The sequence below is a fragment of the Amblyomma americanum genome, chromosome 3 (assembly GCF_052857255.1).
Source record: "Amblyomma americanum isolate KBUSLIRL-KWMA chromosome 3, ASM5285725v1, whole genome shotgun sequence".
NCBI lineage: Eukaryota > Metazoa > Arthropoda > Arachnida > Ixodida > Ixodidae > Amblyomma > Amblyomma americanum.
In genome coordinates, this window is record NC_135499.1 from 71,654,634 (window position 1) to 71,667,864 (window position 13,231).

Genomic DNA, 13,231 nt, shown 5'->3' on the forward strand with positions numbered 1-13,231 from the left:
AATTCGACCTCGATCGGCGCTATTCTCAGGTCTTCGAAGGAAGGCGTGCTGTCCTTGCTGGAGGTTGAGAAAAAGCAAGTTTCTTCTCGAATTAGGCCTCGATCGGCGCTATTATCAGGTCTTCAAAGGAAGGCGTGCTATCCTTGCTGGAGGTTGAGAAAACGCAAGTTTCTTCTCGAATTAGGCCTCGATCGGCGCTATTCTCAGGTCTTAACGGAAATCGTAGTCTTGGGCACGCGCAAGTCATCTGTCGCATATGCTCTCCATAGATAGTGAAGGTAGGCGCATGTTTCATACAGGTGGCGGCGATGCACATACCTTCCCTGCTGAAGGAATTGAAAATCTCCCTCGAATGCGGCCACGAATGTCGCCTGTATCAGATCTTCGAAGGAAGGCGTAGTGTCGCTGCTGGAGAGACTGGAAGCGCACGTTTCTACTCAAGTGAGACCACGATCGGCGCTATTCTCAGGTCTTCACGGAAATCGTAGTCTTGGACACGCGCAAGGCATCTCTCCAATATACTCTCCATAAAGAGTTATGGTAGGCGCATGTTTCGTACATTTGGCGGAAATACACATAACTTTCCTGCTGAAGGAAGTGAAAATCTTTCTCGTATGAGGCCACGAAGGTCGCCATTATCAGATCTTCGATGAAAAGCGTGCTATCCCTGCTGAAGTGAGTGGAAACGCGTTTCTTCTCGAATGAGGCCACGATCGGCGATATTCTCAGGTCTTAACGGAAATCGTATTGCTGGGCACGCACAAGGCGCCTGTCCCGTATACCATCCAAAAACTGTGAAGTTAGGCGCATTTTTCTTGCAGGTGGCGGAGATGCACATGAGCCTTTGGACTTTTTCATGCTTGTGTTTAGGCAATCAATTCTGGTGTTCTTTTTATGCGTTACCTCCCCCCCTTAGGTAATACTTCGCCCGAGGTCTTTAAGAGCGGAATAAATGATGATGATGATGAGGGAAGTAAAGCTTTGTCTAGTTGTATGGGGCCACGAACGTCGCCATTATCAAATCTTCGAAGGAAGGCGCGCACTCCCTGCTGGATGGGGATGAAACAAAACTTTCTTCTCGTATTAGGCGACGATAAGCGCTATTCTCAGCTCTTAACGGAAATCGTAACATGGGTCACGCGCAAAGCATCTGTCCCATATACTCTCCATAAAGAGTCAAGGAAGGCGCATGTTTCATACAGGTGGCGTAGATACACATACCTTCCTTGCTGAAGGAAGTGAAAATTTTACTCGTATGGGGCCGCGAATGTCGCCATTATCAGATCTTCGAAAGAAGACGTAGTGTCGCTGCTGGGGAGACTGGAAACGCAAGTTTCTACTCGAGTGAGGCCGCGATCGGTGCTATTCTCAGGTCTTAACGGAAATCGCAGTCTTGGGCACGCGCAAGGAATCTCTCCAATACACTCTCCATAAAGAGTTATGGTAGGCGCATGTTTCATACAGGTGGCGAAGGTTCACTTGCCTTCCCTGCTGATGGAAGTGAAAACCCTACTCGTATGGCGGGACGTACGTCGCTATTAGACGTTTTTTTTGCATACCGTAGACGTATTACCGGAGATATATACCATGTTACCGGATGCCTACTGCGCATGTGTGCATTTTACCGGAACGTCCAAGAGTTTGAGACGGATTCCGCAGGCGTATGGGGTCTGCCGTCCAATTTACCGGAATCTCGCAAAGTCACGTGTGACGCGAGCGCCTCACGAGATTTGATCGAAACAATGCGATCTATATTGCTTTCTCTCAAGGAGGCATGGGTGAACCACGAGACCGCTCCTAGGATTTTCTCGCGTATGAGATGCGGGTCACCATTGCTAAGAAGCACCTCTACTAAAAGATAACAAGGGAGGTAAAGGCTGCTACTTCTAATTGCATTGCTTTATGAGAGATCGGCTCTCTTTTAGTGCGCAGCTTTGCGTGAATTGTTTGCAGCGATTGGTCCTCGGAAAGTGGCCCCGTGATGGCACGGTCGGAAAGCTTCAGCGCCTGGGTGCATTTGTGTGTCTCCTTTTTTAATGCAAGGGGACCCACTACATGCCTCCGTGCTACTCGTATTGTAACCCATTAGCGGCACGACTGTTTGTGTGCGGACCGGCAATTAAAAGAGCCTACTGAAGTATCGGAGACTTGGAGGTCGTGGTGGCACTGCGAGACACTTTCCCTCATGGCACGCACATGACATGCTCTTGGAGCCCCTGTGGATGTTTTATAGAGGCTCAAGGACGTGCCACTCTCCTCAGCACAGGCGCGGCCAGACTTCACGGGGATTGCTTACCAATGTTCGGTTCCACGCGTCCAAGAAAGCAAGCAATCAAGCATCGAAGTTGTTGATATGCAGCATCTTTTCTACCTGTTGCTGCCTTGCCAGTAATCAGAGCTACACGATTAAAATGAAAACGTTCGACAGAGGTCTCTCGGGTTTCGGATGCCAATTTAAGATAAATGAACGACAAACAAGCTTTTGTAAAAAAATATGAAATTTCGCAGACTTACTCTATCTATTCGTTAAGTTGTTGGCAGTTTTGCTTTGAAACACACATAGTGTTGACCGCCACGGCACTGAACTGAAACTACACATCTAGGAAGAGGGAGTGGTTTCGAGGGAGTGATTAATATTTCACGGCGTCTACTGAACATGCTTTGACTGAAGCAGCAGTCTAATGCGTGGGTCTGGCTTGGTCTCACGGACAATAGCTTTGCTAAATTTCGGTTCGATATTCGAGTACGCAGCGTGAAAACAGCCGGACGCCTCTCCAAGCCAGATTTTGAAAAAAGTGCTTCAGTGACCCTTTAAGTTGCTTTGGGACATTACACCTCCTATACCAAATGAAAGTTAATTTTTTATATACAAGTCCCCGTTCAATGTAAGATATATGCAGTAGTTGAGCATTGCATCGAGTGGTTTTTGAATTCTTTTCTTCGTCCGTTGTCCTACTGTGCAATATCGTACGAATTTGGTTCTAAAGTAACTATGAATCACGCTGCTATAAGGCGACATTTATGTGTCAGATCGTGAACTGTAAATTACAATTTATTATTTGAGACATACGTGTTACCCTACAGCAATATGAATCAGTTATCTTAAAACCGTACAAGGTATTCATGCAGCTGGGATGGTGAGACATCAAAATAACTCAAAACCTGACTACCTTACAAACATGTGCGGATGTTGGTGAGCAGTATGGCAACCTTATACATTCGACCAAGTTGTTGCCGTCTCAACTTTTGGTTTTTATGGTAATCAACAAAAGCAAAGTCTTGAGCCGCTCTCCCAAACTCCCCCCTCGATGACCTCGCTTACACTACTCATGACGTTGTTGAAGGCAACGTGATGTGGCTGCAGGATGGCACCTCCAAAGGGCTTTCACAGCAACGGCAGCAGTGGATGAGGCGGATGCCCATAGATTACATATTTGTGGCCCATGGTGATCTTCTGATGACTCGGTTATAACTACGTCTCTTTGAGGATACCTGAAACTTAGCGAAAATTCACAAACATATCAGCAGCAACTTCTCTTCTCACTGTATGAGGAGCATGAACAGCTGCCGCTTTAAATACTATTATGTTTAACCCAAATAACTTGCAGCACAGTTACGAATGCGTAACGGAAATGTTTGAGTGTTCAACACTTTGAGAGACTGTGGTGAAGGTGGACGAATGCGCAGCCAGAAGGTGATTAATGTGGAACGAGCAGGGTGTGGCAAGAGTGCAAGAAGGTGCAACCAGAAGGTGGTTGCAACGGGAACCAAATCGAAGGTAGTTACCACGAAAGGAGGAGAACGGTTGCTCTGGAAGGAGGAAGGTATGGAAAGGGATAGTAACACCTCGAGCTTTATCTCCAGGGTATAGAAACAGAGAAGTCACTCTAAGGAACAGAAGGTACTCATCTTACTTCATGTCGCCGGCCCCGAAGCGAAAGAAATTTTCAATACCTTCCAGTGCGACCCAGTGGACTAAGAGGATTACGACAGGTTCATAAATAAGTTCGAGAAATACCGTACTTCTAGAGCAAATGGGACGTCTAAAATGTAATTTTTCCGCTTATGGACACATATAGAACGTAAGCGCTTTTTCCCTCATGAGTGGCACGTACAGGACTTGTCAGCAGAGATTGTTGGCAGAGCGTGCCCTCAGATGAAGTCTGCATGAAAATGGCCATGCAAAAAAAGAAATTCGCTGCCATTGTCGTTTGAACCCAGGGCCTCTGTGTGCCAGGCGGGCATGCAACACATACACCACAAAAGGTCGTTTGCTCAAGCATGTTAGAGGGGCACGAAGTGATCACGTTGTGGTGTGAACTACAGTAAAGTGTGTTGGGGATGTTACTGATGTCAGACATCGATGACTCCCAAAAAAAAGTTGCTGACATTGAAAGGCAAATTCCTTCGCACTTCTCCAGTGCAGCACACTGCTTTGCGCTACAATTTTTTTTGCGCCTGGAGCTCAAATTCTAAACTTCCAACTTCAGCTGCATTGCGGATTCGATGATCCAAAGATCAAATTGTCATTAGAATCTCTCAAAAAAGCTTCGAGAAAGGCTGCTACATGAAGAGGAGTTAAGGTTAGAAAAGGCGGTCCAATTCTGCAAGACAGCTAGGAAAGCACATGAACATCAGAAGGCGTGGAAGAATGTTCTTTTTTTTTCAGCTACAGCACCAGTCACCATAGAGCCCAACAAGGGGACGGGACCCGAACTTTCAAGCAAGCCCTGCCCACGCCTTGTACATCACAACTATAACACAATAAGGTGTAATACGGGGTAGTTAGCTGCACAAGTTTAACCTTCACTGCTCGGAGAAAGGGAAAATCCAAAAATAAAGGAGGAGAGAGGAGAGTTATGAGAAAGAAGATACGTGGAGGAGGAAGCGGATTTCGCTTGCAGAGGCTAGATGGCCAGTGGGAGAGTGAAAAATCTCCAAGAGGGAACGGAAGGAGAGGAGCACCGCAAACCTGGTTGATTGCAGCGACTCTAACTACGCTAAGAATTAATCTTCTCGAATTTGAAAAAAATGTTTCCAGCCGCATGTTCCGTGGGTGGTGCCTCGCAGTCACCAGAGTAAAAAATAAAGTATATTCAGCTGCCGCGGTGGCTCAGTGGTTACCGTGCTCGGCTGCTGAACCGAAAGGTGCAGATTCGATCCCGGCTGCGGCGGTCGAATTTCAGTAGAGACAAAATTATAGACGCCAGTGTACTGCACGATGTCTGTGCACATTAAAGAACCCCTGGTGGTCGAAATTTCTTGAGCCCTTCACTACGGCGTCCCTGGTGGCCCGAGTTGTTTTGGGATGTTAAACCCCCTAAACCTGACCTAAACCAGCGAAATATTTCTTACGAGGGTGGTCAGAGGCCCTTTAAAAGGCCATAAGGGCTGCCATCATTTTCTTTGCTACGATGACACTATACTTTTTAGCAAAAGAATATATGCCCTTGGAAAAGGTTGTCAGTGTCAGGGCCAAGTTTCTATGATGTTATATACTATTGGGAATATTCACAATGGGCCAACAATTTCTGCTTTCGTAAAGAAAGGCTCCTCTCTCTAAAATATTAAATATTGTAGTTTTATGTTTTACGGATGGCCTCTCCTATTTCTTGTCGTGACAATGTGTTATTAACACATTACACTAGTTTTCTGGATTTCAGTAGTGCTTAATCGCTCGTCAATTTTTCTTCCATGTATTTGTTGTTATGAGCATGAACAAGCATATATTAGAGTTTACCTGTGCAAACGAACCACTGAATATGGAAATAAACTAGGGCTAGGTTCTGTAATTAAAACATGGATGAGCAGACTTACCTGCGTTGTGCCGCCGCCCTTTGAAGGGCCCACTAAGCTGGCAGACTTCGCCGTTGGCACACATCACAGCCTGGTATTTATCCACATGGTGCCGCTTGTGCCCGGAAAATTAATTCTGCTGCCCCACCGATGGTCTACAAATCTGGCGTGCTCTACAATCGATGAAAGCCCAGAAGTTATGCAAAGGAGCACCTTTTCCATGCATGGCCTGGGAAGGAGAAATTGGGGTGGCTGCAAGCAACGCTAGCTAAAAGCAACCTTGAAGTGATCACAATAAAATAACCTTGCAGCGCAACCCGTGGTACACCTTGTTAACTTTACTCTAGCATATTGCTTAAGCAATCAGCATCTTGTTACGCTGCTCTCAGGAGGTTTCATACAAGCACATGCTTTCTTGGAGGCTATCATCTACATTGGTAATTTCATAGGTGCGTCTCTGCTGAGCTGTTGATGAGGTGGGGTCCCACATATGCCGAGGTATTACATAACGTATTTTAACCCGCTTCACGACACTTCGCGTCCGCACAAGTGCGCTTGCCCAGAGTATAAAGGCAGCTGCCGAGGAAGGGTAGACATACCCTAACACAGGAGTGCTTGTGTGGACACGAGTAGCATGCTTCAAAGTAATGGCCGGCGACACGCCACACTCATCGGAGAACACCGGCTGAATGCGCTGCGCTCTAATAGAAAGCACGAAAGCTCGCGCGCTTTATTCGACAGCAAAAAAAAATCATTCTAAAATGTCCGCTCAGACGTGTCGCGTTAGTCCGCTTTGCATTGTAACCTTTTTATCAAACTGAATTCATTCATTTCATATACAGTCAAAATTTTGCGCGACAATTGCCATATTTCCGCTACCATGCCGTACTTACCTGGGAGAAGAGCTCAAGGGATTGCAGATTAAGCCACTTGTGGGTGGTCAGGTCGGCCAGAAGGTGCGCAAAGTAGTACTCTATGTGCGCCAACGCTTTAGGCACAATGCTCGATATTACTGAGCTGTGGTGGTGGTAGTAGTGGTTTTTTATTAAAATATTAGTAAAAAAGAAGGAAAATATTTTTGCTAGTCTCGGCATCTGCCATCGATACTGAAGCACCTGAGTTGGGGCAGCGTAAATAAAGGGGAGCGGGCAGAAGAGAGAAATTAAATGAAAGAGGTGAGGGGACAGGAGGAGAGGATAGAAGATGTAGTATATAAAACTTTTTTACAAAATAAGAAATGTGTCCAGTTGTGCGCGTGATTAGTTCATTTTAGAAGAATTAAAAGAAGCGCACAACATTGTGTTGGCTACAACTGGAGTCGGGCGTCCAGTTATTAATCGTTCAATGTAGAACTCGCGGGTGGTGGTGGTGAAAACCTTTAATTGCTGCAATAGAGTTTGGGAGCCACAGAGTGGCCCCGCTACATGGACGGCGTCCCTTACTCCGGGACATCGCATGACAATGCACCGTCTCTCGCCCGTTTCACCAGAGCCCTTTGGGACTCAAGCGAGGAGCAGTTGAGGAGGGCAGTCTCCCTTGCCTCTCTGGAAGGGGTAGGGGAAGGGGGGAGGTGGGGATTTTGAGTACATGCCCACACCATGTGAAAGATATCACACGTCTCCCAACAGTGCGGGCATCGCCCATCCATGTTAGGATCGTGATGCTTTAAGATTGCAGGACAGAGCAGAGTACCTGTCTGCAGGCGCCTTAAAGTTCGCTCCTCCGTCTTACTCAGCCCCTTGGCAGGGGCCGGGAAAAGGCGGTGGTTGTCGCTATAATGCGTTATTATTTCCCTGAATCGCAGCAGCGGCTGGTTAGTCTCCGAGCCAGAAGAGCTGGGATGAGGAGCCCGGTAACTAAGCGCTCGGGCAGCCGCGTCAGCGGCCTTATTACCTCGTACGCCCTGATGGCCAGGAGCCCAAATGATTCTTTTCGGTGTTGGATCAGTGGCAGACCATCTTAGAATGCAAGCAGCTAAGGGGGAGATCTCCACAGCCAAGTAATGATCACATGCTTTTCGGGAGTCCGTAATGATGATTCTCGAATTGGCGTGGGCGGCAGCAAGCGCTATCGCTACTTCCTCTTCTCGCATTGAATTCGGGGCTCGAAAAGAGAGTCCATCGACGTGCATTAAATGGTGAACAACAGCGGCCGTGTAAAATCCCGTGGGCGACGGCCCTGCTACGTCTACATAATATACACCGGGTCGGGAGCCGTGTTGTCTCTCAAGAGCCCGAGCCCGCGCTTGTCGTCTGTTTTCGTGCATGTCGGTGTCCATGTTACGGGGTAGCGGGGAGACCCAGAGTATATGGCGCCACAGTACCGGGATACGCTCCGTCTCCTCTGGAGTGCAGTCGTGTTGGATGTGTAAGCGGTTTAGCAGGCGGCGCCCAGGGGCCGTCTGCATGAGCCGAGTGTATTGGTTCACGAGGTGGGCCTCCCGCAGCTCCTGGTAGGAGTTTAGCACCCCCAAAGCCTTCAGTTTGGCATTAGAGGTAGCCACCGGGAGATCCAGGGCTCGCTTAGTTGCCTTGCGGATGATGGCGTCTATTCGCGCCTCGTCTTGCTTAGTACTGCGAAGATATGGCACGGCGTAGAGGATCCGGCTAGTCGCGAAGGCATGGACGAGCCGAAGCGCGTCCCTGCACCGCAGACCGCCCCGCTTGTTGGAAACGCGGCGGATCATACGCCCTACCTGTTCGCCTACACTCTTGAGTTTCACAATGGTGGAGTCCGGTCTCAGTCTGTGGTGAATGAAAAGGCCCAGAGTACGGAGCTTCTCCACCTCTCTAATAGGACCTCCTGACAGAGAGATGTGAATTGCTGTCCTATCCTTTGGGTTCGCTCTGACATGCAGAAGCTCTGATTTCGCTGGAGCACATTGGAGCCCACAGTACATAGCATACGCATCGACTATGGAAGCGGCCTGCTGAAGGTGGGCCTCCATGTCCCCAAGGCTCCCCTCAGTGGTCCAAATTGTAATGTCATCTGCATATAATTCGTGTTGAATGCCTTCCACCCGGGCCAGTTGGCTTGGGAGGCGCATCATAGCTATGTTATAACACCGCTCCCTGAGGGGTACCCCGTGTTCCCATCATGTAAGGGCCGTATTCCTCGCCCTCAATCCGAAGGAAGGCCTGGCGATTAGTCAAGAAATCTCGTACATACGCGTAGGCCCTAGCCCCACAATCGGTAGAACTCAAGTTGGCCAGGTGGCTTCCGTGTTTAACATTGTCGAAAGCCCCTTTCAGGTCAAGGCCGAGGATGGCTTTGTCATTGTGTTGCATAGTTGTGGGTCGTATTACATCCCTGTGCAGCTGGAGAAGGACATCCTGTGCAGACATGTAGGGGCGAAACCCGAACAGGGCGACTGCAAAGACTCCCTTACTCTCCAGGTATGGAGAGAGGCGATCCCGAACCATCGTCTCCATAAGCTTGCCCGCACATGAGGTCAGTGATATGGGCCTTAGGTTGTCCGTAATCACGGCCTTACCTGTTTTAGGGATAAACTTCACAAGTTACGTTTTCCACTCGGGAGGGAGTGGACGCCCGTCCCAGATCTGGTTGATGTATTCTAATAAATGGAGGTAGGCTGGGTCCGGTAGGTTCGCCAACAGGTTCACTGTTATGTGATCCCGTCCCGGAGCCGTACCCCGGCGCATTTTTGCTAAGGCTGCCTTAAGGCCACGCAACTCAAAAGGGGCATGAAGTGTTTCATTAGGCCTGCCAGAGTACATGTACTCAGGCCCAGGCGGGTCCTCCGTACGACAGAGATATCTGTCGCACAGAGTGTCCGCAAGTTGCGCCGTCGTACCTTGATACCCTTGCAGAGCCCGCCGGAACTGCTTTTGCGTCTCCCCTCTCGTTTGGGAGGGGTCGATTAGACTGCGAAAGAGACGCCACGTCCCCTTCGAGCTCATCTGATGAGCTGCGGCGTCGCAGCGTGCTATCCAATTTGCATCTGAGAGTTCGGCAGCATACGCTGCAGCCTGCTCTGTGAGTTCGGCTATGCGGTCGCGTAATTTGCGATTAGTTTTCTGCTTTTTCCACCGTTTAGTTAAGCTCCGGCGCGCCTCCCACAAATGCAGGAGGTGGGTGTCTACTGCGGGGATCTCTTCGATGGTTTGTAGGGTTGTGACGTGTTGTTTCTGAATGTTGCATATGTGGTTAGCCCACTCCGCGTAGCCGCCGGAAAATAGTACGGGAGGGATAGCATGATTTCGGAATTTGTGCCAATCGGTCAGCTTGGCCTGACCCCATTTTTTGCGCGCTGCCTTCGCCATGAGTGTAATCCGGAGAAGGAGGTGATCGCTGCCTAGAGAATCTCCCAAGTCCTGCCAAGCAGCCGCTCTAGCATTTTTAACGAGAGAAAGGTCGGGACACGTGTCGCGGGTTACCGAATTCCCCACTCGGGTGGGATACACCAGGTCCGTGAGCAACGTGAGGCTGAGGGTGGAGATGAGCTCCGCCAGCTTACATCCTCTTGCCTGTTCGAAGTGGTAGCCCCAATGAAGGCTGGGTGCATTGAAGTCTCCAACGATCACTAGAGGCTCTTTGGCTGCCATTTTTATCGCGCGAAGGAAGATTTCATTAAAAGCTACGCGCGGCTTATGCGGAGGGCAGTATATGTTGAGGATATGTATTGACGGGTCGCGGCGTCTGAGAGGCAGTACCCGGACCATTGTATATTCCTGCTCGGCACTCAAGTCTAAGTCGACCTGAACCACGGTGTAAGCTTTATTCACCAAGATGCACGTAGAGGCGCCCCCGTGAAAGGTGCTGTAGCCTGATAATATAGCGTCTATGCCGGGCTCCTGCAGGGCAATGAGTGCCGGTATGCCTCCTAAGGACTGCAGGTAGAGGTGGAGGTGTGACCGTTTTTTCCAAGCTCTGAAACCCCTGCAGTTCTATTGGATGATCTGGAATTTTTCAAGGATTTTATCATTCTTATTAGATCTGATAGCCATTTTGTTCTATTTATTTACGGGCCAGCGCAACCCCAGCGATTGGCCGCACCGACCCACCAGCTGCAGAGCCTGAACCATGTTCCTCCGCTGCCTGGCGAGAGGCTGTCTGACATTTGAGGTGAGGGGATTCGCTGCTAGTGGCGTTCTTAATTTGGGTGCTGACCCAGGGCTGCACGGCTTTAAGGACCGAGTCAGTGACCTGGGCCATAAGGTCGGGAAGTGCTTGCGTTAAAGCTGCCTTGAACATGTCCTGGAAGGACTCGCGGACTGCTGACATGATCTGATTCGGGAGGGCCGCCACTTGCTCCTCCAGTTGCTCGGTTTAGCGCTGCAGTGCCTCTAGGCCGGCGACGCGACCAGCAGATCCAACTACCGTGTCCCCGCACTGCCTCGAGACGCTAGTGAGGCAAGATGTTACGGATTATCCGTCATCCTCGTCATCTGGCTCAGCTTCTTGCATTGGTTCGGATGACCCGGCATGTTTGGCCTCTAATTCTTGAATTTTGCGCGCTAGAATTTGGTTCTGGCGCCTGAGCTCCTCTACCTGCTGCTGTAGGGCGGTTTCGGTAGGGGAGGGACGGGTAGGGGGCCCGGAGACTGCCCTACTCCAACTGCTCACCTGTGGTTGGACGGGTGCCAAGGGCGGGAAGTCTCTGGCTTTGAGGACCGGGGGCACCGCCTGGGTCGCGGACTTGACAGGTTTCGATGTGCCGGGTTTGGCCTTGGTTTCCTGATCGGCTGGCGCTTTCTTGGCCTTGGGCGGAGGAGCCTGCTTGGGCCCCGTCTTTGTCTTCGGTTTGGAGCCGGATGGGGAGCTCGATTTGATGGCTTTCCGGAACCACCCGGCACAGCCAGGAGCTCCGGTAGGGTGGCCGCCTCCGCAGATGAGGCAGCTCGGAACACAGTCATGTTCTGCGGGGCCGTCAGGAGTGGCATCGGGAACCTGGACTCCGCAGCGTTTGCAGCGGCCCGGCTGCGGTCGCGGGCACGCATCGGCGCGATGGCCCACTGTGCCACAGCGGTGGCATGCTGGCTCTGTTTTCTTGTACAGGCGAACAGAGAGCCGTTCGTAGCTGTACAACACCGTCCGTGGCACCTTGGTCCCCGCGAAGGTGATCACTGCAACCGGGGTTCCCCCTAGCTTGCGCACAGACACCACATTTTGTTCCGCACTGAGTTCGTTTAACGCTTTCAGACGTTTCGTCTGGCGAAACAGTCACGACGCCTCGACAGAACGCACCGGAGAGTTTAGGGTGTCCCCGGAACGGTAGCTCGCGTTCCCCTACCGGCAGCACAATATCTCGGAGTAGCTTCTCCGCGGCGTCGACAGATTTCAGTGCACATACAAGGACGTTTTGGTCCCAAACGGGCCACACCTCAAGTCCAGCATTTGCGTCGTCCCCGAGGATGCTGCGGACTGCAGTGCCGGCTCGTCCAGGACCAAAAGTTGCCTTGAGGTCGACCGTGTTTCTTGGTTTCAGGACCACGACGATGTCATCTTTTTCAATGCGCGGCGTGTCCTGCGGCCGCCACCGGAGTTGTTTGGAGCTCTTCGAGGCTACGTTCAGCGCACTCCCGCCCTGCGTATGCGCAGAGATAGCCGGCGCCTGTTGCTGGGTGGCACCAGCACCAGCGTCCCTCGATGCCGCCGCCACGTTCTTCATTCCGCGCCAGACGCGGACCATATCTTGGAGGTAATCGTCCTCGGTTGGTAGAGGATCCTCGCCTTGAGTCGTATCCTCGGATTGATGGGTATCCATTGTTACGATCTGCAAGGACTGCGGGTCGTATCCGGTGACTTGATTTGGAGCCGCCAGAGCCGAGGGATCCCCGACCGGGGCCATCGCAGGCCCCAGCGCCGTTATGCTTAGCACCACCGCGGCGTGACGAAAGCTTCAAATGACCGAAAAGTGGTCAAAAATCGGCCGCACCTAAACAAACGTGGTGTAGACGGGTGCCGCTGAGGTTCCTGGAGACGATGATACCAAGCTTGCAGGGGGAAAAGTTGGTGTATCGCCATTGAATGCGATCTGTCACGGAGCCGACGCGGTATGCGACCGCTAGGTCAGGTCAAGCCAGAGGAGACCCCTAGAACTCGCGGAGCGTGTGGTCACTGCTTGTAACTACCTCACGGAGAACGGACGGGACGTCAGTACCGTGTGTTCGAGGAATGCACAGAGGCTAGCCAAAGTTCGCTAACTTGTGCGCGCACTGCCCTGCGGCCACATTAGCGTCTTGATGGAGTGAGGTGAGTTGAATTGAGGTGTTAAATGCTACAGGTGGGGTTATAGCCTTGCTTTATCTGCGGGCAATTGCTCCACCGTAGCGTCCCTTCTATATTAACAATGTCAGCCTGTCGCATCTACCCCGCTTTGCGCACAGTCTCTTGTGATAGCACACATTCTCTCCCACAGTCACCATCTATGCACACAATCAATCCACACAGTCCACTTCACAGCCCACTCCAG

The 13,231-nt window shown here is 50.8% G+C and overlaps 1 protein-coding gene and 1 pseudogene across 1 annotated transcript; both read right to left on the reverse strand.

The window, feature by feature from the left end:
• Window positions 1-7,234: 7,234 nt before the first annotated feature.
• Window positions 7,235-8,800, reverse strand: LOC144123052 (uncharacterized). The gene has a single exon (XM_077655965.1). The coding sequence runs from the start codon at window positions 8,741-8,743 to the stop codon at window positions 7,235-7,237; it is 1,509 nt and encodes a 502-aa protein (XP_077512091.1). The 5' UTR covers window positions 8,744-8,800.
• A 1,973-nt stretch (window positions 8,801-10,773) lies between these two features.
• LOC144126351 (uncharacterized) lies at window positions 10,774-12,607 on the reverse strand (annotated as a pseudogene).
• Between the last annotated feature and the right edge of the window lie 624 nt (window positions 12,608-13,231).